This window comes from Nomascus leucogenys, chromosome 1a, assembly GCF_006542625.1.
Source record: "Nomascus leucogenys isolate Asia chromosome 1a, Asia_NLE_v1, whole genome shotgun sequence".
Lineage (NCBI taxonomy): Eukaryota > Metazoa > Chordata > Mammalia > Primates > Hylobatidae > Nomascus > Nomascus leucogenys.
Window position 1 is genome coordinate 5,446,331 of NC_044381.1, and position 25,219 is coordinate 5,471,549.

The following is a 25,219-nucleotide window of genomic DNA, read 5'->3' on the forward strand; positions in this document are numbered from 1 at the left end:
GGAGACATTAGTACGAGAAATAAATGTTTATATTACATAAAAAGCCATTTTAAATTCTGTATCTCCCTTTAAAGTTTCATGTTACCCAAATCAACCACACCTCATATCTGAATGAGCTTATTCAAACTTACTGTTTGAGCAGTTATGAAGCACAGAAGAGGGACCTGACCAAACTGTAAATAACGGTTCTCTCTCTCTCTTTTTTTTTTTTTTTCAAAGAGCCAGTGCTGTGGCATGATTATAACTCACTGCAGTCTCAAACCCCCGGGCTCAAGCGATCCTCCCAGCTTAGCTTCCCAAGTAGTTAGGGCTATAGGCAAGCGCCATCATGCCTGGCTAATTTTTTTTTATTTTTTGTAGAGATAGGGGTCTCACTATGTTGCCCAGGCTTGTCTCAAACTCCTGGACTCTAGTGATCCTCCTGCCTTAGCCTCCCAAAGTGCTGGGATTACAGGGGTGAGCCACCCCCCAACCAGCAGTTCTCTTTCACAGGTGCCAAGAGAAAAGGCTACAGAGAATTAATCTAGTTCCTGCCAAAATGCTTTTAGCATTATATAAATGACATAAAACTTAACTTTAAAAATGTGTCAAAACAAAATAAAACTAGGAGAATGTCAGGAAATTAGTTAAATGATAGCTTTACACCCAATCAAGGGCTTAAAAAAAAAACCTTTCTCAAATAATAAACACTTGAGTCAACAAAGTGGTTACCTCTGGGAAGCAGGAAGGAGATGTGCATGGAAGGGGAACTGGAGAGCCCCCAAAGTCCTTGTTTCTCTCTGGTGATGGGTAAATGATGTTCATTTTAGTATTCTTCTAACCATACACAGACCTTATAATACTCTGATGCATAGAATATTGCACAAGAATTTTATTAAAAATGAAAACCTCCCTTGACCATTGTTCCTCCCGCTAACCATCACTCAATCTCTCTCCTCTTCAGTGAAGCATCCAGAAAGAGTTCCTGTTCCAGGTCTACACTCCCCTTCCCATTCACTCTGCTTCGGATAAATTCTGATTTTGACAACTACATAAATGCCCACCTGGGTCCAGCCTCATCTTATTTCTCCTCCTCCCTCATCCTCCGCATTGGCACGTTACCCTGAAACCACACCCCCAGCAAGGAGCTCTACATACATGGATCCTCCTAGCCTTTACCCAAGCTCCATGGTAAGCTCTTACTGATTTGTCAACACACATCCTAAAAGGCCCTTCATGGTCAAGTGTCCCTCAACCTCCTAGAGAACGGGAAGCTCCCCCTCTGGACTTCCAAATGTCACAGACTTGTCTCTATTGCGACACATATCACTCCAATGACTACCTGTTTACATGTTGTTATAGACGGAATTATGTCTCCTCTAAATCTGTATGTTGGAACCCAGCCCCCAGGGTGACTATATTTGGAAATAGGGCTTTAAAGGAGGTAATTAAGATTAAATGAGATCATAAGGGGAGCGCACTAATCCAATAAGCCTGGTGTCTTTATAAGAGGAGGAGGAGACATCAGAGATGCCTGCTTACAGAGGAAAGGCCATGTGAGAACAAAGTGAGAAGGCAACTAGACAGGCCAGGAAGAAGGGCCTCACCAGAAACCAACTCTGCCAGTGCCTTGTTCTTGTACTTCTAGCCTCCAGAACCATAAGAAAATAAATTATGCGGTTTAAGCCCCCCTGGTGTGTGGTATTGTGTTACGGCAGCCTGAGCTGACTAACACACATGTCCATCTGCCCACCTGCCCTCATGCCCACACTCTGTGAGCACCTAGTGAAATCAGTTGCTCCTGTGTCTCCACTACCTAGCACATATCTGATGCTTAAAGGATCCATGGATAGTTGCCTGAATGAATGGTTAGATAGACAGATGGATGAAGAGATGGATAGATGGAGAGACAAGCTCCCCGGATTCTACTAGATTCTAGCCATGGAATTTTAAAAGGCCTAACTTATTTTGTTAAAAAATACCCATCTAGCAAAAGCCTACTTTCTTTGAGACGGTATTATAACCAGGCTTACCTTTTAAAAATTGTCCTTTAAGTTATTTAAACAAACTATGGTACACCCATAAGACAACAGAAAAAGAGAAAACAACCCAAATGTTCACCAACTTATGAATTGATAAATAAAACACGCCCCATCCATAAAATGGAATTGTATTCAGCGATAAAAAAGAATGAAGTACTAAACATGCTATAGTGTGGATGAGCCTTGAAAACACTAAGCTAAATGAAAGAAGCCAGTCAGAAAAGACCACATATTGTACGACTGCATTTGTATGAAATGTCCAGTATAGAAAACTCAAAAGAGACAGGAGGTGAGTTGGTGTTGCCGGAAGCTCAGGTGGAGGGGTGTGGGGTAGGAACAGAAGTGACTGCTAAAAGGTATGAAGTTTCTTTTACGGGGTGATGGGTATGTTCTAAAATTGATTATTAAAGAAAAAATATTAATTTTTTAAAAGGTTGGGCACTGTGGCTCATGCCTGTAATCCCAACACCTTGAGAGGCTAAGGAGGGGAGGATTACTTGAGGCTAGGAGTTCATGACAAGCCTGGACCAACATGGTGAGACCCCATATATATATGTGTGTGTGTGTGTGTGTGTGGTGTGTGTGTGTGTGTGTGTGTGTATAAATAAATATATAAATAAATGAATAAATATATATATATGTATTTTTTTTTTGGGGGGGAACAGATTCTCGCTGTGTTGCCCAGGCTGGAGTGCAGTGGCACGATCTTGGCTCAGCGCAACCTCCGCCCCCTGGGCTTAAGCCATTCTCTTGCCTCAGCTTCCCAACAGGTGCCTGCCACCATACCCAACTAATTTTATTTTGTATTGTTAGTAGAGACGGGGTCTCACCATGTTGACCAGGCTGATCTCAAACCCCTGACCTCAAATGATCCACCTTCCTCGGCCTCCCAAAGTGCTGAGATTACAGGTGTGAGCCACCATGCCTGGCCAAAAAAATATTTTAAAAAGAAAAAAGAAAAAAATTTTTTAAAGAAAAAATATATTAATTTAAAATTGATGAAGGCCAGGTGCGGTAGCTCACGCCTGTAATCCCAGAACTTTGAGAAGCCGAGGTGGGTGGATCGCTTGAGGTAGGGAGTTCGAGACCAGCCCGGCTAACACAGTAAAACCCCATCTCTACTAAAAATACAAAAATTACCTGGGCATGGTGGCTCACGGCTGTAATCCTAGCTACTCAGGAGGCTGAGGCAGGAGAATCACTTGAACGTGGGAGGCGGAAGTTGCAGTGAGCCGAGATCGTGCCACTGCACTCCAGCCTGGGCAACAGAGCGAGACTCCATCTCAAAAAAAAAAAAAGTTGATTTTGGTGATGTTTACACAACTCTGTGAATATATTAAAGTCCACTGAGTTTTATACTTTAAATGGATACATTATATGGTACGTTAATTGTATCTCAATAAAGCTATTAGAAAAAATGAAATGGGGCACCCCATATGTAAAGCAGTATTGTTAAAGGCATAAAACAGTATATACAGCATGCTATAATCTGTGTTTTAAAAAACACATACACAAAGAGAAGCATAGGTAAACATTTGATTGTATAAGCATAAAATATCTTGGAAGAATCTTTTCATGAAATATCCTTTTACATGTTTGGAATTGCCTATTACAAATTAAATGTTTTACCATTCCAAAAAAAAAAAAAAACTCCACTCTGCCATCAGTATCATCCTAATTATGCAAGCCTATGTGCCACAGGTGTACATAATAATGTTTTGTTAGAAATACAGAATCCAGGGACTGACAGAAGTCTTGAAGATTATCTACTACATTCATCTCTCCCATCATATAGGTGAGAATAAATGAGATTCATAAGGGCTGGCTGTCTAGTCTAGGGTTATGTCTCCTTTTTTTTTTTTTGAGACAGGGTCTCACTCTGTCACTGTGAGTACTGTGGTGCTATTACAGCCCACCGCAGCCTCGAACTCCTGGGTTCAAGCAATCCTCTCGCCTCAGCCTCTCAGAGAGCTGAGACTTCAGGCACGTGCCACCACATCCAGCTAATGTTTTTATTTTTTGCAGAGACGGGTTCTCACCATGTTACCCAGGCTAGTCTCAATCTCCTGGCTTCAAATGACCCTCCCGCCTTGGCCTTCCAAAGTGTTGAGGTTACAGGCATAAGCCACCACACCTAGCCAGGGTTACGTCTCTGAGAAGCGCTATGCTACAGTGCAGTTTCTCAGCCTAAGCAATCACACGTCAACCTCACGATTTCTACCATAGTTGAACTATTATTCACCATATAGTTTTTCTTTACTATATATTTCTTTACTATATAGTTTTCTTTAAAGTGACTTAGCTTTAAAAATTAATAGCTATAATTTTCATGAAATACAGCTTTGATGTGCTAGATTTGTGTCTGTTTGTTTCAATTCCGCTTTGAAATAAATAAGTTTTTGTCAATCTAAAATGTCTATCTCATGAATCTCATGGTCTAATTCATGTCTATCTCATGAATCTCAATGTGGGAAATACTGCATAGAGAAAAGAGTATTTAACGTAGAGAAATCTACGTTTTCAGCCTAATCCCCCAATAAATACTGTTTACTATCAAGCAAGTTCTCCTGAACTCAGTCTCCTCATCTTTAAAAGAGAGGCCTGACGGCCGGGCGCAGTGGCTCACGCCTGTAATCCCAGCACTTTGGGAGGCCGAGGCGGGCGGATCACGAGGTCAGGAGATCGAGACCACGGTGAAACCCCGCCTCTACTAAAAATACAAAAAATTAGCCGGGCGTAGTGGCGGGCGCCTGTAATCCCCGCTGCTCAGGAGGCTGAGGCAGGAGAATGGCGTGAACCCGGGAGGCGGGGCTTGCAGTGAGCCGAGATGGCGCCACTGCACTCCAGCCTGCGCTAAAGAGCCAGACTCCGTCTCAAAAAAAATAAAAAAAATAAAAAATAAACAAAAGAGAGGCCTGACTTTGGGAGGCCGAGGCGGGTGGATCACCTGAGGTCAGGAGTTGGAGACCAGCCTGCCAATACGGCAAAACCATCTCTACTGAAAATAAATTAGCCAGCCATGGTGGTGCAAGCCTGTAGTCCCAGCTACCTGAGTTGGGAGGCTGAAGCAGGAGAATCGCTTGAACCCAGGAGTCGGAGGTTGCAGTAAGCTGAGATCGTGCCACTGCACTCCAGCCTGGGTGGCAGAGTGGGACTCTGTCTCAAAAAAATAAAATACAATAAAAGAGAGGACTGGACTAAATGTCTTAAGGTCAGATTCAAGTTCCCTGACTCCAAGTCTCAGTGATGACCTACAGTTATTCCAGCTTTGCTACTGTCAGTGAGTTGCCTAATGTTTCCAGTGTCCTTATCACATCTCCTGGGATGATTTTAAACCTTAGCTATAAAATACAGCCATGGGTTATAAAATATAGCACCCTCATGAAAGAATGACTGGAAAGTAACTTGGCACAATCCTTCTGTTGTATTATTTGATAGTACCATATTTGTAGAAATTCCATACTAGGAATTTATTTGAAGGAAATAAGCAAAGAGTTGCCAAATGTTTATGTGCAGGGATAGTCATAACAGTATTTATTACAACAAACAATGGTTAACAATATACATGTCCAATAAAAATGTTTAATAACTATACAACTTTGATAAAATTAAACATCTTTCTTTTTGAGACGGAGTTCTGCTCTTTTCACCTAGGCTGGAGTGCAATGGTGCCATCTTGGCTCACTGCAACCTGTGCCTCCCAGGTTCAAGTGATTCTCCCGCCTCAGCCTCCCAAGTAGCTGGGATTACAAGCGCTCGCCACCATGCCTGGCTAATTTTTGTATTTTTAGTAGAGACAGGGTTTTGCCATGTTGGCCAGGCTGGTCTCGAACTCCTGACCTCTGGTGATTCACCCACCTCAGCCTCCCAAAGTGCTGGGATTACAGGCGTGAGCCACCCTGCCCAACTTTAACATCATTTTTAAGACTGCTTAATGATGTGTGAACATGCTCACTATAAATGAGAATAAAAAAGTAACCTATCACTTAGAATATGACAATTTGTTTTTAGAATATAACCATTTTGCAAATACAAATGCCACAGAAATAAAAAAGAAAAAGAAAAAAAAGAATAAAAGAAAATGCACCCAAGGGTTAGTTATAATCATCTCTGTGTGGCAAGGCAGAATTATGAAGGATCTTAATTTACCTTTTTTATATTTGCATGAAATAGATATAGTTTCCTTCTTTTATAATAAATATGCTTTACTTTTTTTTGTTGAGACAGGGTATCACTCTGTCACCCAGCTTGGAGTGCAGTGGCACAGTCTCGGCTCGCGACAACCTCTGCATCCCAGGCTCAAGTGATACTCCCACCTCAGCCTCCTGAGAAGCTGGGACCACAGGCGCGAGCCACCATGCCCAGCTAATTTTTTGTATTTTTGATAGAGACAGGGGTTTTGCCATGTTGCCTAGGCTGGTCTTGAATTCCTGACCTCAAGTGACCTGCCCGCCTCAGCCCCCAAAGTGCTGGGATTACAGGCATGAGCCATCGCGCCAGGCCTACTCTCTTAGACTTTGGTTAACCTGACCCCAACCAGTAGCAGTATCTGGGACTGTTTAATGTTACCTAACTACTTCAATATGTTGCATTAACAACATTTAGCAAGCAAGTCAAGCAACGTTTTTTCTTTCTTTCTTTTTTTGAGATGGGGTCTTGCTCAGGCTGGAGTGCAGCGTTGCAATCTCGGCTCACAGCAACCTCCGCCTCCCAGGTTCAAGCGATTCTCTCTCCTCAGCCTCCGGAGTAGCTAGGACCACAGGTGCCTGCCACTGCGCCCTGCTAATTGTTTTTGAATTTTTTATAGAGACGGAGTTTTACCATGTAGCCCAGGCTGGTCTAGAACTGCTGAGCTCAAGTGATCTGCCCGCCTCGACCTCCCAAAGTGCTGGGATTACAGGTGTGAACTGGTTAAATAAATCATACTAGATTCAGAAAATACATACCTACAAAAACAGAATGAAATGGATTTGTCCATTTTCATGTGAAATATATCCCAGACACAAAGTGAAACCACACTGGTGCAGAGTATATACACATAGTATGATCACATATTACATACAAGAAAAGATACATGTTGGCCGGGAGCGGTGGCTCACGCCTGTAATCCCAGCACTTTGGAAGGCCAAGCCGGGTGGATCACGAGGTCAGGAAATGGAGACCAGCCTGACTAACACAGTGAAGCCCCATCTCTACTAAAAATACAAAAAATTAGCCCGGCGTGGTGGCAAGCGCCTGTAGTCCCAGCTACTAGGGAGGCTGAGACAGGAGAATTGCTTGAACCCAGGAGGCAGACAGAGCAAGACTCCGTCTCAAAAAACAAACAAACCAAAAAGAGAAAGAGAGGAAAAGAGAAAAGATACATGTATCTGCGCTTAAAAAGTAAACCTTTCTAGAAGGAAACTCTGTCCCCCTCCGAAGAATGGGACTGAGGTAGGGAACGAAAGAGGGCGTTGTTTTTTATGCTATGCACGTCTATCCTGTGTCCTGGCCTTACAAAAAAAAAAAAAAAAAAAGTAAAAAAAAAAAAAAGACAGAAAGAAAAAGGCCTTGTGTAGGCATTATTTCTATGTAAATGGATTTCAAAATGAGTTTCAAAACGGGTTCTATTTTGAAAAGTAAGGTCAACATTTTTTGAGAAAAAAACTCCTGCTATTGGCTTTTCAAAAACAACCTTCTTAAGAGAGAATTTACATACCACAAATTCACCCATTGTACAGTGTAGATTGTTAACTGGCTTTCGTGCTGAGCTGTAAGAATTTATTTGGCATAAGAAACAAAATATTTTATATAACCATGCACAAGAATAGCCTTCGTGTCTACGAAATCTAGGGATATCAAAATGAGGTAATTTTATGACTGCCACAAGGGTAAATAATACTTGGCCTTCGGAATATGGGGGAAAGGTCAGAACTACAAGATCTCATAGAGCTTAACCACACCAAAAAAAAAAAAAAAGAAAACATGAAAGAAAGAAAACAAAACAAAACAACAGAACGAGCAAACTCTAGCAGGGCTAATACCAGTCTTCTAAATGCACCAGCACGTTGAATAAGCTGCAGCTCGCTCGAGGGACCCCCAAGAGTGGCTGCCAGGAAGACTTGGGCCTCTGACACAAAGCCCGGTAGTTTCCTTTCATCTCTGAACTCCGAGCTTGACCTAACTTTCCAGTCCCTTCCCCCACCGCCACCCCATAACCCGCCCGAAGCGGCCCACGGAGGCCGGAGGTTTCGGGGCGCAGTCGCTCAGCAGCCCGAGGTCTCTGTCCCGGGCGGCGGGAGGGAAACGCCGCGCCCGCAGCCAGGGACCCGCGTGCCCAGCTTCGGCCCCTCGCCCGCAAAGTCCGACCCGAGTGACAGCGCACGGCCGGCCCCGGGCCCAGAGCTCCCACCTGTGCCCCGCAGCATGTTGTCCCGGAGCAGGTCCCCGCTGGAGAGGTGCTTCAGCTCGAAGTGTGTAGTGATGCGCGACGACACGGTGCCCTTGCCCGAGCCCGGGGCCCCCATGATCACCGCTCGCAGCAGCCGCGCGGACGCCCCCATGGCCGCAGACTGAGGCCCGCACCGCGCGGGCACCAGGGCTTTGGCCTGGCCTGCGCGCCGGCCGGCTGGGAGCGCCGCTAACAGGCGGCTACTGCGGTTCCCAGGCGTTCCCGGAAGTGAGCCGACAGCCACTGGGGCCGCCCAGACAGCGCCGGACCCCGCTGCTGCACCCGCCTCTAGGCGACCCCGGCGCACCCCCCGCCCGCACCCGGCGCCTGGCCCCGCCCAGCCGCGCAAGCCGCGCCCTCTCTGCGCTCGCTCGGCCGCCCAGCTCCCACCTGAGCCTGTTACGCGGCCCGTCTCCACCGGCCGCTGGGCCCGGTTCCCCTCCGCGCCCCTCTGCACCCACGCCTACGCGCCCTCCACTCAGCTCAGATCTACCTCGGCGCCTCTCCGCGACCCCGGAACCCCGCGCCCTGTCCGGCCCATTCCCAGCCCGGTAGACCGCGCTCCCCTCTGTCCGACCTTGGCAACTCCTGCGCGCCCCCTCCCCACCTCTAGTCGCCCCTTGGAGCCGCTTGGTTTCGGAATCCACCCGCATCCACCCCTCCAACAACCCTTTCGTAGCCCTCGCCCCTAGTCCATAGCAGGCGCTGCCCTACCCAGTCCCTGCGGGACACACCGCGCTCCCTTTCGTGCTCCAGTGATAACCCTTGTCTCCGCTCCACCTGGCGCGCACTCGAATCCCCCCTCCCCTCTACTCCCCTGGACCGCCAGATCCCCCGCTTCTGCACCTACTCCCGCCTTCGCCCTTCCCTCCTTCCTCCTCCTCCTCTGCTGCCTGGCGCCCTCTCTTCCCACTCCCTCTCTGTGTAGAATCACAGGGAGTGACCTTGAGCCGAGAGGGCCTACCTCATTTTACAGGAGAGGAAATCCAGCTTTCATTGAGTGAGATTCTTTTATAAACAGCATAAAAGAGTGTGTGAAACTGTGGAGGCAGGCTGTTGTAGATAGGCGGTCGGAAAAGCTTTGAAGAGATGGCATGTGTGCTGAGTGCTTAATTAGAATATGGAAGAGAGAGACACCCTTCCTATGTCCAGTTTTAGGGAAAGGCCCTAAAACTGGAGGTTTGGCATGTTTCAAGAATGGAAACAGAGGACAAACATTCGAGTGAGTATCATTTTGTCTGTAAAATGGGCATAGAGGATTAGAATGGAAGAGTTAAAATAATGTAGTACTTAGTGCAATGCCAGCTACAGGGTCAATGTTCAATAATGGTTGTCCATTTATTATCATTGCTTTGTGCTGGGACACTATGCTAAGGCAGAAAGAAGGCTCTCTGAAAATAAACACAGTTACCATTCTCCTCAGGGGTCCAGAACTGATTTCAAAGAAGATAGAAATGACTTCAGGGCGAGACAGTGAGTGAATCTTAGCTGAGTGAATTGATGGGGGATTTCAATAGATAGACAGCCTGGTACTTAGAAAAAACATTAGCCTTTACTCTCTGATGTGGAAAAGAAAGAAAGAAAATACATACCTTGTACATTTTTTTTTTCTTTGAGACAGGGTTTTGCTCTTGTTGCCCAGGCTGGAGTGCAATCGGCTCACCGCAACCTCCGCCTTCCGGGTTCAAGTGATTCTCCTGCCTCAGCCTCCCGAGTAGCTGGGATTACAGGCACGCGCTACCGCACCCGGCTAATTTTATATTTTTAGTAGAGACAGGGTTTCTTCATGTTGGTTAGGCTGGTCTGAAACTCCCGACCTCAGGTGATCCACCTGCCTTGGCCTTCCAAAGTGCTGGGATTACAGGTGTGAGCCACCGCGCCCGGCCTCGTTTTGTTTGTTTGTTTTGAGACGGGGTCTTGTGTGGTCGCCCAGGCTGGAGTGCTGTGATGCGATCTCAGCTCACTGCAAGCTCTACTTCCCAGGTTCAAGTGATCTCTTACCTCAGCTTCCCGAGTAGCTGGAATTACAGGCACCGGCCACCACGCCCTGCTATTTTTGTATTTTTAGTAGAGATGGGGTTTCACCATGTTGGCCAGGCTGATCTCAAACTCTTGACCTCAAATGATCTGCCCGCCTTGACCTCTCCAAGTGCTGGGATTACAGGCTTGAGCCACCCCACCGTGCCCAGCAGAGCTCATACATACTCATTACTAAGCAAGACAGAATGAAAAGAATGAAAATAAATGAATTAAACATTGAATTCATGTAATTGGGAAAAGGACATCAAAATAACCCATGGAAAGCAGAGGAAGGGATGAAGTAAACAACATAAATGAAACGATGAGAAAACTTAAACAGAACTAACTAAAGAATGAGCAAGTCTGGACAAGTACAACTTATGCAATACTAGAAAATCTGAAGGTGTGAAGAAAGTACTTCTAATCTCCAAAGCTGGGAACATAGGAGGTTCCAGCCCCAAAATAAACCGGAAAGAAAATCCTGGGGAAATTTGGTTTAGAAAAAAAAAAATGTTCAAACAAACAAAAATAGCTGAGGAATCATCCTGTCATTGCTGGGGAGAAAAGCTGAGTGTGGTGGTCATATTAACAGGCCCACAAAACACCAATCAACTTTGGCTTTGCAAAAGGTTGTTGATTACAAATGAGTAACTGCCAGTCTGTGAAATCTCCTGGCAACTGTGCCTGGCATAGTCTTTTCGCCATTCACAGGCCTTTGTATGGATCTGTTCCCCACTGCCTACCTTGTTCCAACTGAAAAACACTGAGGTCAAATTCATTCAAATTCTAATTTAATGACCAAGTGTTTATACAGATTAGTTTGAAGCAAATAAAGCCCAGATGAGTGCTTTGCACGTAGTGGGCACTCAATAGGTTTTTGTTGATTAAATACTAAGAATTCCTGTTATGTCACTTTTGTTTGTTTTTGAGACGGAGTCTCTCTCCGTCACCCAGGCTGGTGCAGTGGCTCGATCTTGGCTCACTGCAACCTCCGCCTCCTGGATTCAAGAGATTCTCCTGCTTCAGCCTCCCAAGTAACTGGGACTACAGGCCTGCACCACCATGCCCAGCTAATTTTTGTATTTTTAGTAGCAGTTTTGCCATTTTGGCCAGGCTGGTCTCGAACTCCTGACCTCAAATGATCCTCCTGCTTTGGCCTCCCAAAGTGCTGGGATTACAGGCGTGAGCCACCATGCCCGGCCTTTGTCACATTGAAGACTGAAATGTTTAAGGGCTCTACAATGTACAACTGAGGGGGAAATGATAGGCATGTGTCATGGGTTGAATTGTATTCCCCCAGGAGATATATTGAAGTCCTAATCCCCAGTACCTCAGAACATGACCTTACTTGCACATAGGGTTTTTGCAGACATAATTAGTTAGGATGAGGTCATAGGGGACGATGGTCAGCTCTTAATCCAATATGACCTGAAAACAGCGGGAGAATGCCATGTGACGTTGGAAGCAGATATTGGGCTTATACAGCTACAAGGCAAGGAACACCAAAGATTGCTGGGGACACTAGAAGCCAAGAGAAAGACCCGAAGCTGATTCTCCCCTAGGATCCTTGGGAGAGAATAACCTGCCCTTACCTTGGCTATGAATTGTAGTCACTAGAACTGTGAGAGAATAACTTTCTACTGTTTCAAGCCCCCTAGTCTGTGGTAATTTGTTACTGTAGCTCTAGGAAACTAGTACAGCTTGTTTCCAAGAAACATGTATATGTGTTTGTATGTTGCTTCACACTATGTGTTACTTAGGTGAGAACAAAAGAATAGGAGGGTTCGTGTTTGAGAAATAATTACTAGGATTGTAGTGAGACAAAGAGAAGGAAGGTGCATCAGTTATCCACTACTATAAAAATCCACTCCAGGCCAGGTGTGGTGGCTCACACCTGTAATCCCAGCACTTTGGGAGGCCAAGACAGGAGGATCAGTAGAGTCCAGGAGTTTGAGACCAGCCTAGGCAACGTAATGACACCCCTTCTCTACAAAAAAAAACCAAAAAAACAAAAAAAGAAGAACATTAGCCAGTGTGGTGGTATGCACCTGTGGTCCCAACTATTTGGGAAGCTGAGGTGGGAGGATTGCTTGAGCCTGGAAGGTTGAGGCTGTAGTGAGCTGTGATCACACCATTGCACTCCAGCCTGGGCAACAGAGCAAGACCCTGTCTCAATAAATAAATATCCTGGTCGGATGTGTTGGCTCACACCTGTAATCCCAGCACTTTGGGAAGCCAAGATGAGCGGATCACTTAAGGTCAGGAATTCGAGACCAGCCTGGCCAACATGGTGAAACCCCTGTCTCTACTGAAAATACAAAAATTAGCTGGGCGGGATGGTATGTGCCTGTAGTCCCAGCTACTCGGGAAGCTGAGGCACGAGAATCACTTGAACACTTGAACCCAGGAGGCAGAGGTTGCAGTGAGCCAAGATCATGCCATTGCACTGCAGCCTGGGTGACAGAGTGAGACTCTGTCTCAATAAATAAATAAATAAATAAATAAACAAAAATTAGCTAGGCGTGGTGGTGCACACCTGTAATCCCATCTACTCAAGAGGCTGTGGCAGGAAAATCACTTGAACCCAGGAAATGGAGGTTGCAGTGAGCTGAGATCGCACCATTGCACTCCAGCCTGGACAACAGAGTGAGACTTTGTCTAAAAATAAATAAATAAATAAATAGATAGATAGATAAATAAATAAAATAAATATCTGGGGGAAGAATGTTCTAGAGAGAAAAAGAACAAAGGCAAAGGTCCTGAGGGAGGAGTGTGCTTGAGTTTCCAAAGAAGCCATTCTGCCTGGAACAGAGCAAGAAATGAAAGTTATTCAACAAGAAAGCTCAGGGAGGTAATGAGGGTCCAGACCTTACAGGGCCTAACAAACCACTGTGGCAAATGGTATTGTCCAAAGACGGCCACAACGCCCACTCCCAGTTCATGAGCTTATCTTCGACACTTCTCCCATCAAGAGGTGAGGTCCCTGTCCCCTCCACCTTTAACTGAATAGGCTTCTGTGACTGTTTTGTCCAGTCGAGCATGGTGGAAGTGATATTATGTGACTTCCAAGGCTAAGTCATAAAAGACAAAGCAGCTTCTGATTTGTTCACCAGGACATTCATTTTGGAAGCCTATGGCTGCCACATGGGGAATCTGACTGCCCCGAGGCCAACAGGCTGTAAGGAAGTCCAGATTAGCCCACTTGGAGAAACCACTTAGGGAAGTCATGAGATGACATGGAGAGAGTAGTGCTTTATTCCCTGGGTGTCCCAACTCTAGCCGTCTAACTGCACTTGTGTGAGACACCTCAAGCCAAAACTATCCAGCTGAGCCCTTCCTAAGTTCCTGAACCACAGAAGCCATGGGAGAAAATAAAGTGATCATGGTGGTTTTAAGTAATAATGCAAGTGAGAGAGGATGATGACTTGGGCTTGCATGGTATCGGTGATGAGAGCTAGTTGGATTCTGAATACCAGTATTCATTTCCTAGAAATAATCTCAAACTTATAGAAAAGTTGCAAATACAGTACAAAGATTCTTTTTTTCTGAGCCATTTGAGATGCCCCATCATTCTTGAATACTTTCATGTATGTTTCCTACAATGACATTTTTGCATAACCACAATATAACTTTTAAAATAAGAAAAAAATCACATGACTAACATTTAATCAGACCTTATTCAGTTTTCCCCAAATGTTCCACTAATGTCCTTTATAACAGAAGTTATGAAATCATACAGTAAATTTTAGTTGTGTGATTTTCAAAATCACACATTGCATTCAGTTTCCATGTCTTTATTCTCTTTCACTTCTCTTTCAATCTGGAGTAATTCCTTAGTCTTTCCTTGACTTTTATGACCTTGACACTCTTTGTTCATTGTTTTTTTTTTTTTAACTTCCCGTACTATGCCAATGTAATGACCTTGACACTCTTGAAGATTATGGGAAGGTTATGTTGTAGAACACCCTCTCTTTGAGTTTATCTGATGATTTCTCATGATTCTATTCAGCTTATTCATCTTTGGTAGAGAATATTACAGAAGTAGTGCTGTGATTTTGTTATGTTCTATCAGATGGCATATGATTTTAATGTGTTGCATTATTGATGAGCTAACTTTGATCACCTAGTTAAGGTGGTGTCTGCAGGATCTCTCCACTAGGATATTACTCTTTTTCCATTTGTAATTAACAAGTATTCTAGGCCCGGCACGGTGGCTCAGGCCTGTAATCCCAGCACTTTGGGAGGCTGAGGAGGGAGGATTGCTTGAGCTCAGGAGTTTAAGACCAGCTGGGCAACAATACAAAAAAAATTAGCTGGGCATGGTGGCCCAGCCTATATTCTTAGCCTCTCAGGGAGTGGGTTGAGTGGGGTGCTGAGGTGGGAAGATCACTTGAGCCCAGGACGTGGAGGCTACAGGGAGCTATGATCGTACCACTGCACTAGAGCCTGGGCAACAGAGTGAGACCCTGTCTTAAAAAAAAAAAAAAGTATTCTGTGAGAGGGTAGTTGAAGTTCAGACTTTGTAAATACCTTATCTTTCATCAAATTTTTAATTTACTATCTTACATTTATTTATATGGTTTCTTATTTTATTAAGTGGGTTGTAAGCCATTGTCATTATTATTTATTTTGATGTTCAAATCATTTAAGATTTGGCTAATGGAATCTCCTTCGTGTTAGCTAGCATCTGTGTCCTTTTGGCATGTGCCCATTACTCTTTGTGCACTTCTTTACTTTCTGGCATAAGAAGGTCCAGGTTCATCTTGTACTTCCTGGACCCAGCAACACATTGAAATGGCTGAGATCAACCATTTCTCCAAGAATCCCTGGTTTCCTTTAGTGGAATATGGAATTTAGAAACTCAGACCCGTGCATTCAGTGTGCTGATTACTATTAATGTGTTGCTGCTTTAAGGCCCTCTCAGAGAACAGAGCTAAGGAATATGTAACTATGTTTGTATTCATTTACACACACGTTTACATCTACATTTATTTCTATGTTTATCTATGTATTATTGAAGCCATGAGTTTACACTGATACCTTCAGTTCTGATCTAATATTCTAGGATTTATTTTCATTTCTTCCCTTCCATCCTTCACTACAATCCTAGTCTTGTCTTCTCCTCATACATTGAAGCCACCAATTTTTATTTTATTTTATTTTGTTTTATTTTATTTTTTTAGAGACAGAGTCTTACTCTGTCACCCAGGCTGGAGAGCAGTGGCATGATCACACCTCACTGCAGCCTCAACCTCCTGGGCTCAATTGATCCTACTGCTTCAGCCTCCCAAGTAGCTGGAACTACAGGCACATGCCGTCACTCCCAACTAATTTTTATTTATTTATTTATTTTTAATTTTTTTTAGTAGAGACAAGGTCTTTCTGTGTTGGCCAGGTTGGTCTCAAATACCTGGGCTCAAGGGATCCTCCCACGTCAGCCTCTAAAATATTGGGATTACAGGTGTGAACCACTACATTCAGTCTTCTTTTATTCTTATCTGCCTAACACACAGTAACACATTGCTTCTGGATTTTGAGTTAGTGTCTCTAACAGACTCTCATGTCCTTCATGTATCCACATTTATGGCCAGCCACCCTGTGTATACCCAACCTTCCATCACCACTGCCTACCCTTTCTCCATGCAGATGTCCTCCTCACCCCACCTGGGTTACAGAATTCCATGCCGACTACTCATCAGCCTGCTATATGGACGCTCTTATCTGGCTGGGGCTCTGACACTCTATGCTGGACCAGACCACCCCCTCCAAAGACATCCTTCTCACCACTTCTGGCCTCTGATATCACAGGCCAGGCTGCTTATGACTATGAACATTCTACTCACTCTGTGCAGACTCCAAAACCCTGAGCCACACTGTACTGCCCTCTACATGGAGACATCTTCCTCACTCCACTCAGACTCTGGCACTTGTGCCGGGAAGCTCTCCTCTGCAGATGCCCTCTTCTTGCATATATTTTAAATGTAGACCCAACAGGAGTCCCTGGTGGATTCGATGGATTAAAGTGCGGGAAAAAAAGAGATTTCTCCTGAGCTACTGGGAGAATAGAATTGTCATTAACTGAGATTGGGATGACTATAAGAGAAACAGGTTGGGTGAAAATATTAGAGTTGTTTTGGAATAAGTTAACTTCGAGATACCTGTTGGACATCCAGGCAGAGAAAATAAGGAAGGAGGCAGATGTATAAATTTTGACCACAGGGTAGAGGTCCAGGCTGGAGACATAAATTTGAGAGTTGTCAATATGTTTAAATTTATGAGATGGTACAAGCTCACTAGGGAGCAAATTTAGAGAGAAGTCTGAAGTCTGAGATCTGAGGTTCTCTAACATTTTGAGGTTGGAAGATATGGAAGAAACATTGAAAAAGCCTGAAAGAGAGGGAGAGGCCAATTAAGAAGAAAATTGGGTGAGTATGGTGTCATGGAAGTCAATTGAAGAATGTGTTTCAAGAAGAATATGATGAAATGAGTCAAATTCTGCTGATAGGTAGGACTGAGAAGTGATTGAAAATTATTTCTAGGCTGGGCACCATGGCTCACGCTTGTAACCCCAGTACTTTGGGAGGCTGAAGCGGGCAGATCACGAGGTCAGGAGTTTGAGACCAGCCTGGCCAGCGTGGTGAAACCCTGTCTCCACTAAAAATACAAAAAATTAGCCAGGCATGGTGGCGACTGCCTATAGTCCCAGCTACTCGGGAGGCTGGGGCAGGAGAATCGCTTGAACCTGGCAGGCGGAGGTTGCAGTGAGCCAAGATCGTGCCACTCTACTCCAACCTGGGTGACAGAATGAGACTCTGTCTCAAAAAAAAAAAAAGAGAGAAAAAAGAAAATTACTTCTAGTTGTCAAAAAAAAAAACACTTATGAAATAAATTACATTTCATTTACAATTTATAGATTTAAAAAATGAGGATAATTTTGCCCCAAATTCCATAACTATTCAGCAGCTAAATTAGTGATTTCAATTTGTACTGGGTGCATATAGGAAATGCTTTCTCTGAGGAGAAACTTCTGGGAGTAGAATTCAAATTATCCAGACAAGGATGTTAGAGAAAAAAGAAAGATAAGGGCTAGACAAAAGTCAAGGAACAGAACAGAGAAGGTGGAACTCAGATACTACAATGCCATATTTTTTAACACTTTGCAAAAGAAACAGAAGAGGGAGCCTTAGAGCTAAGACAATTTTATTAGGACGTTCACTTGGAAGGATAAATAAGAATATCTGGGAAAGCCCTAAGAAAGGTGGACAATGAGGAAGCCTGTACAATAAGAAAATAACATCGACACATATTTTAGTCTATTCTATGTCCTCCTCACCCGACTTGGGTTACAGAATTCCATGCCAACCACTCATCAGCCTGATATATGGACACTCTTATCTGGCTGGGGCTCTGACACTCTATGCTGGACCAGACCACCTCCTCCACAGATATCCTTCTCACCAGTTCTGGGCTCTGATATCACAGGCCAGGCTGCTTATCGCTGTGAGCATTCTACTCACTCTGTGCAGACTCCAAAACCCTGAGCCACACTGTACGGCCCTCTACATGGAGACATCTTCCTCACCCCACTCAGACTTTGGCACTTGTGCTGGGCAGCTCTCCTCTGCAGATGCCCTCTTCTTGCATATATTTTAAATGTAGACCCAACATGAGTCCTTGGTGGATTCTGTGCTGCTGTCACTAAATATTAAGACTGGATAATTTATAATGAAAAAGAAATATATTGGCTCACAGTTCTGGAGGCTGAGAAGTCCAAGATCAGGTGCTAGCATCTGGTGGGGGAGAGAGAGAGAGAGAAGGAGACCATGTCCGAAAGCCTCTTTATTAAGGCACTAAACCCACTCAGGAGGGTGGAGCCCCATGGCCCCAATACTTCCCAAAGATCCCACCTCCCAACACTGTCTCAATGGCATAAATTTCAACGTAAGTTTTGATGGGGACAAATGTTCAAACCCATGGCAGCACATGAAGAAAACAGAATAGAAAAGCCAAAAATTTAAAAAAATAAGAAAACCCCAAAATAAACTTAATGGCATCTGGAAGTCTAATAAGTGGTAAAGATGCCATCTCAAATCAACAGAGAAAAAGACCTTCTTAATAAATAGTCCTATGATAAATGGGTAGCCAGTGGAAGAAGATACAATCTGTCTTAGTCTGTTTTCCATTGCTATAACAGAATACCTCAGACTGAGTAATTTATAAAGAAAATAAGTTTCTTTAGTTCGTGATTCTGGGGTCTGGGAAGTCCAAGAGCAGGGTGCCAGCATCTGGTAAGGGCCTTCCTACTATATCATAATAGGACAGAGTGAGTCACATGGCAAGAGAGCAAGAGCATGTCAACCTCTCAGGTCTGTCTTCTTATAAAGCCACCAGTCCCATTATGGAGGCCCTACCCTGATGACTTTATCTAATCCTAATTATCTCCCAAAGGCCCCACATCCAAATGCCACCAATCTGTAAATTTGGGAGTTACATTTCCCACACATGAAATTAGGAGGGCATGTTCAAACAAGAGCACCATCATATCTGTTTTTCCACTTAAGATAAATTCCAATGGATCAAATATCTAATTTTTTGAAAGAAGTAAAGCTATATAAATACCAGAAGAAACTATGATGAAATTTTTCTATAATCAAGAAATTGGAAAAACTTTTCTAACTCTAACTCAAAATACAGATGCAATAAAGGAAAAGACCAAAATTTGAACTATACAAAACAACAAAAACATTTTTGCATAGCAAAAGACATCATAAGCAAAATTAAAAGATAAATGACAAACCGGGAATATGATTTCCGATTTATGTCATAGACAATGGGTTAATGTCCAGTAATGTGTTCTTCCCAGGAGTGGGGGTCAGGAGGATGTTATCGCATTTGCCAATTTCCATAGAGTAAATAGTGCCACCATAGCCAGTGTTAACTTGCCAATGTAATATCAGCTGCACTAATGCTACATCAGCGGGACTGCAAAATTCCTAAAAATTTAACAGTCAGCGCTTGCAAGCTGGCACTAGCCAGCTTTAGCACACTGCTGCAAATATTCCTAATATATGATGGGCTTCTAAAGATGGAGAAGGGAAGGAAGCCTATCCTATGGAAGGTAGGCAAGAGATACAAACACTTTGCAGCTCACACACACACACAAAATGAAAATAAAGGACCTTTAAATATACGAAAATGTTGAACCGCAAATAAATGCAAATTTAAACTAAAATGAGATACCATTTTTCAACTATCAGATTGGGAAAAAATCTCAAAGTTCGACAATATAATGTGTTTACAAGGCGGTGAGGAAACTGGCACTCATATTTTGCTGGTGGGAATGCAAAAAATGGTACCATCCATGAGGAGGGTGTCAGCCTTAAGAATGAAACTGAGGTAAAATTAGTATAAATCAAAAGTTTATTTGGGCCACATTCGAATACTTTAATTTGGGAAATATATGTTCAAGTTGCCCTGAAATATATGCTCCAATTAGCAGCAGTTACAAGTGGGTTTCCAAAGGAAAAAACGGGGTGGTTCCTAAATTGAACATGAGCTATTGGTTGGCTATACATTGTTCTTTATATCACTAATCCCAAGAACATGAATATAATGGGTGAGGGCCACATAGTGCAATTTATGATAGCATTTTAGGTAATTTATCAGCTAGTCTGGAAACTACAAGGAAGGAAAGAAAAAACTAAATGCCTTTAAGCAGGCTGGGCACAGTGGCTCATGCCTGTAATCCCAGTACTTTGGGGGTCTGAGGCGGGTGGATCACTTGAAGCCAGGACTTTGAGACCAGCCTGGCCAACAAGGTGAAACCCCATCTCTACTAAAAAATACAAAAATCAGCCAGGTGTTGTGGTATTCACCTGTAACTACAGCTACTCGGGAGTCTGAGGCACAAGAATTGCTTAAACCCAGAAGGCAGAGATTACAGTGAGCTGAGATGTCGTCACTGCACTCCAATCTGGGTGACAGAGCAAGACTCTGTATCAAAAAAAAAAAAAAAAAGAGATAGAGAAAGAAAGAATGAAAGGAAGGAAGGATGGAAAAAGAAAGAAAGAGAAAGAAAGAAAGAAAAGAAAGAAAAGAGAAAGGGAAAGAAAGAGAAAGAAAGAAAGAAAGAAAAGAAAAAGAAAAGAAAAGAAATTGCCTTTAAGCAGCTGCCCTGGTGAGGGAGAGGATGACACCTGGGAAGGGGGGCAGGCCTGTGATGGAAGACTCATTCTTTTTTTTTTTTTTTTTGCTTAGAGTCTCACTGTGTCACCCAGGCTGGAGTGCACAGGTGCGATCTTGGCTCAGTATAACCTCCGCCGCCCAGGTTCAAGCGATTCTCCTACCTCAGCCTCCAGAGCAGCTGGGATTACAGGCACCTGCCACCACGCCCGGCTAATTTTTGCATTTTTAGTGAAGACGGGGTTTCACCATGTTGGCCAGGCTAGTATTGAACTCCTGACCTCAGGTGATCCACCTGCCTTGGCCTCCAAAAGTGCTGGGATTACAGGCATGAGCCACCATGCCCGGCCTGAAAACTCATTGTCATGTCTTTCTGGTCCTAATAAATTTTACATACCTGACATTCTTCAGGCTGCTCTGAGCTACTTTTCTTTCTCAAGGGAAATTTGGCAATATCTAGCAAAATTTTATATCAAAATTTATCAATTGATCCATCTATCTCAAAAATACAAAAAAACATATACATAAGATTATTCAGTGAGCGCTACTTTTAATAGTAAGAGGCTAGAAACATCCCCAAAGTTCATTCAGCACAGAATGATTGAATAAACTGAGATTCATTAACATATAAAATACTATGCACTTGTAGAACCCCTAAGAAGTATCTCTGTGGCATGATTGCCATTGAAAAAAGTAGGGTGGCAAAAAATAAAGGTAATATCCTACCATTTAACTAAAGGGAGAAGAGGATATGAATATATCCTTATACTTACATTTTTTAAAACAGAAGAACAAGCCAGGCAAGGTGGCTCATGCCTATAATTCCAGCATTTTGGGAGGCTGAGGTAGGTGGATCACCTGAGCTCACGAGTTGGAGACCAGCCTGGGCGGCTTGGTGAAACCCCGTCTCTACCAAAAATACAAAAATTAGCCGGGTGTGGTGGTGTGCATCTGTAGTCCCAGCTACTCAAGAGGGTGAAGTGGGAGGATGGTTTGAGCCCGGGAGGCAGAGAAATAGAAAAATAAAATGAAAATGAATAACAAAAAACCCTGATTACCAGGCCGGGCGTGGTGGCTCACGCCTGTAATCCCAGCACTTTGGGAGGCCAAGGCAGGCAGATCACCTGAGGTTGAGAGTTTGAGACCAGCTTGACCAACATTGAGAAACCCCGTCTCTACTGAAAACACAAAAAGTAGCTGGGCGTGGTGGCACATGCCTGTAATCCCAGCTACTCAGGAGGCTGAGGCAGGAGAATAGCTTGAACCCAGGAGGTGGAGGTTGCAGTGAGCAGAGATCGCACCATTGCACTCCAGCCTGGGCAGCAAGAGCAAAACTCCATCTCAAAAAAACAAAACAAAACAAAAAACCCTGATTACCTCCAGGAGGAGAAGGGAATAAGAGAGCTGAGGCACAGAGATGGAGGCCATGTGTCTCTGAAGATTTCACTTTGTTAATTGTGCAACAAGGTTTCCTTCCTTCCTTCCTTCCTTCTTTCCTTCCTTCCTTCCTTCGTTCCTTCCTTCCTTCCTTCGTTCCTTCCTTCCTTCCTTCGTTCCTTCCTTCGTCTCTCTCTTTTTCTTTCTTTCTCTCTTTCTTTCTTTTTCTTTCTCTCTTTCTCTCTTTTTCTCTTTTTCTTTCCCTTCCTCCCTCCCTTCCTTTCTTTTTCTTTTTTTTTTTTTTTTTTTGAGACAGGGTCTCGCTCTGTCACCCAGGCTGGAGTACAGTAGTGCAATCTTGGCTCACTGCAACCTCCATTTCCTGGGCTCAAGTGATCCCCCCACCTCAGCTTCCAGAGTAGCTGGGACTACAGGTACGCACCACCATGCGCAGCTAATTTTTGTATATTTTGTAGAGAAGGAGTCTCGCTATGTTGCCTAGGCTGGTCCCAAACTCCTGAGCTCAAGCAATCCACCCGCTTTGGCCTCCCAAAGTGCTGCAATTTCAGGTATGAGCCACCTTGTCCGGCCCATTTTCTAAAACATTTAAAAAAGCAACTCCTGAAAGTCAAAGGCAAAATAAAACAAATGAAGCTGGTTGTGTAATGACCAGTTCTATTTTTATAAATTGTGACTGCTCTCTGATTAGCTCATAGAAATCTAAGTACAGGTAGTGGCTTCCTTTGGAATGGAGGTAACCCATGTTCTGAAGTTTTTTCTCTTGGAATTTTCTACAAATCTCACATATCTATCTTTGGCATTCCTGACAGATGTCAGATACTGTAACCTTGGCCATACAGCATACCTCCTTGGTTAGTTTCTTTTAGCCTGAGGCATTGCTTGTCCTCTGATACAAAACATCCCCCACCATAGCACTGACCTCCCTCCAGAAATGAGACAAAATGTTATCCTAATAATGCCCCCTTAATTCACAGGCTGTGGCCCATACAGGGCATTTCTATCCCAGATCCCACATATAATGTGTTAACAGAAAAAAAAAACAAGCTGTAAAATGTTTTAAAGAGGTTTAATCTGAGCCAATATGTGTGACCATGGCCCCTGGAAACACAGCCTCAAAGCAGTCCTGAGGAAGTGAGCCCAAGGTAGTCGGTGACACTTTGGTTTTAGACATTTCAAGAAGACAGGGATTACAGGCAAAGACAAACCAATACATGGAAGATATATATTGGTTTGGCCCGAACTGGTGAGGTATCTTGAAGCAGGAGCTTACAGGTCACAGGCAGACTCAGATATTCTTTAATTTGCAATTGGGCTGGGTACAGTGGCTCATGCCTATAATCCCAGTACTTTGGGAGGCCAAAGCAGGAGGATGGCTTGAGCCCAGGAGTTCAAGACCAGCCTGGGCAATCTAGTGAGACTCCATCTCTACAAAAAATTAAAAACTTAGATTAGTGTGGTGACATGTGCCTGTAGTCCCAGCTACTCAGGAGGCTGAAATGGGAGGATCACTTGAGCCAAGGAGGTCAAGGCTGCAGTGATCACACCACTGCACTCTAGCCTAAGTAATGAAGTGACCCCTGTCTCAAAAAAAAAAAAAAAAAAAACAAAAAAAAAACAAAGAAAAAGAAAAATTGGAATTGGTTAAAGGAGTAAAGGTTTGTCTAAAAATTTGAAGTCCACAGAAAGGAACATTTAAGTCAAGATAAGAAAGTCTGGGTCAGAGTGACCTGCAGGGGTTTGTGACTTAATCCTTCTCGGGCACAGCCTCAGGTCCTGTTTATAATTTGGTGTCTTATTTTCACAAAGAGTCCCTCTTGTTAAGTCTCACGATCTCCATTTCAACATGAACGCTGCGCATTTGTTGTGTCTGAACTGCAAAAGCAAGGGAGTGTAATGAGGCACACCTCACCTCCCATCCTGTCATGGAACTCAGTCTTTCAGACTTCTCTTGGCCAAGAAAGGGTCCAATCCGTCAGCTGGGGAGCTTAGGATTTTGTTTTTAGTTTACAAAGGTAATCATTTACTCCCATGAGGGTAATCATCCTCCTTGAAATTCAAGAGTTTCCTGGATCACAGGATCTGCAGTTACACACAGCTGAGTTTGACTTTCACAGGCTGAGTGACCTTGAGCAAAATCATTAACCTCTTTTAGCTTCAACAGCTTGCCTTTATGAAACAGGGGAAGGATAATACCTACCCTATCGGGTTGTCGCAAGATTTCAATAAGATTATATATGTGTCAAAGGACAAAATTACAGCAAATTTAAAGATCTCAGCTGGTTTTATTTGTGATTCTAGAGTCGGACAACACTTCAGTCTGTAAAACAGAATAAGTGTTCCTAGGAGGTGAGAAGGGGCTCAGTTACAGACGGGGAAAGGTGAAGAAAGCGGAGGCAAAGAACAGTGTGTATCAGGCATTGCGAAGCTGCTTTCCTGTGAGGTGGAGACAGAACAATAGAAAAAGAACTGAGTAGCTAACATGAGGTTACTGCAGACTACTTCTTTTAGGTAGGAATTAAAGCAGAAGGCATTCATTATCCTGCCAATTGAAGATTGGCCTATTTGGAAAATTGGCTATTATCTCTTCGGATTTCTAGGAAGGTCAGATAACAATTTAGATTGGGTTTGGTGACGTGGATGTGGAACTTCTTTTTAGTCTGGTCTGCTGGGGCCTAGTGCAGAAACTTAGTCTAAAACAATGACCTCTTGTAATTTTTATTTGGCATATGTAAAATGCTAGGTATATACTGGTTGCTCCCTCTTTTTTGCTCTGCTTATCTTTTCTTCTCTCCTTTCTTCCCACCTTCTTTTCAATGTAGTAACAAGTGTTATTTTAAAAAAAAAGCAAAGGATAATGTAAATCTGCAGACAAAAAAAAATCAGTGTCTCTTCTCAGTCAATATTTGCAACTTCCACCTCATTAAATATTCTCTCACAGCAGAATAAGGTGGCAAAGAAATGAAGTGCAAATTAGCCTGAGGTAGCTGAGTCCTCATCCTGGTTTCATCACTAATTAGCTCTACAGACCCCGGCAAGCCCTTGACCTTTCTGATCCACTCTTGTCTCAACAGCACAATGAAGATCGTGCCGGTCTCAGTGGGAGAGTGAGGCTCCTGTTGTTGGCATGCCCTATCTTTATGTAAACGGAGGGCCTTGTCTACAAATAATC

The 25,219-nt window shown here is 43.7% G+C and overlaps 1 protein-coding gene across 1 annotated transcript in view; it reads right to left on the minus strand.

Annotated features, from left to right (window-relative positions):
- Positions 1 to 8,763, minus strand: part of AK3 (adenylate kinase 3) — a 30,712-nt gene extending 21,949 nt beyond the window's left edge. Inside the window, exon 1 of the mRNA XM_003273880.4 lies at positions 8,413 to 8,763. Within this exon, the coding sequence (XP_003273928.2) occupies positions 8,413 to 8,563 (151 nt within the window). The 5' untranslated portion in view covers positions 8,564 to 8,763. The remainder of the gene's footprint in view (positions 1 to 8,412) is intronic.
- Between the last annotated feature and the right edge of the window lie 16,456 nt (positions 8,764 to 25,219).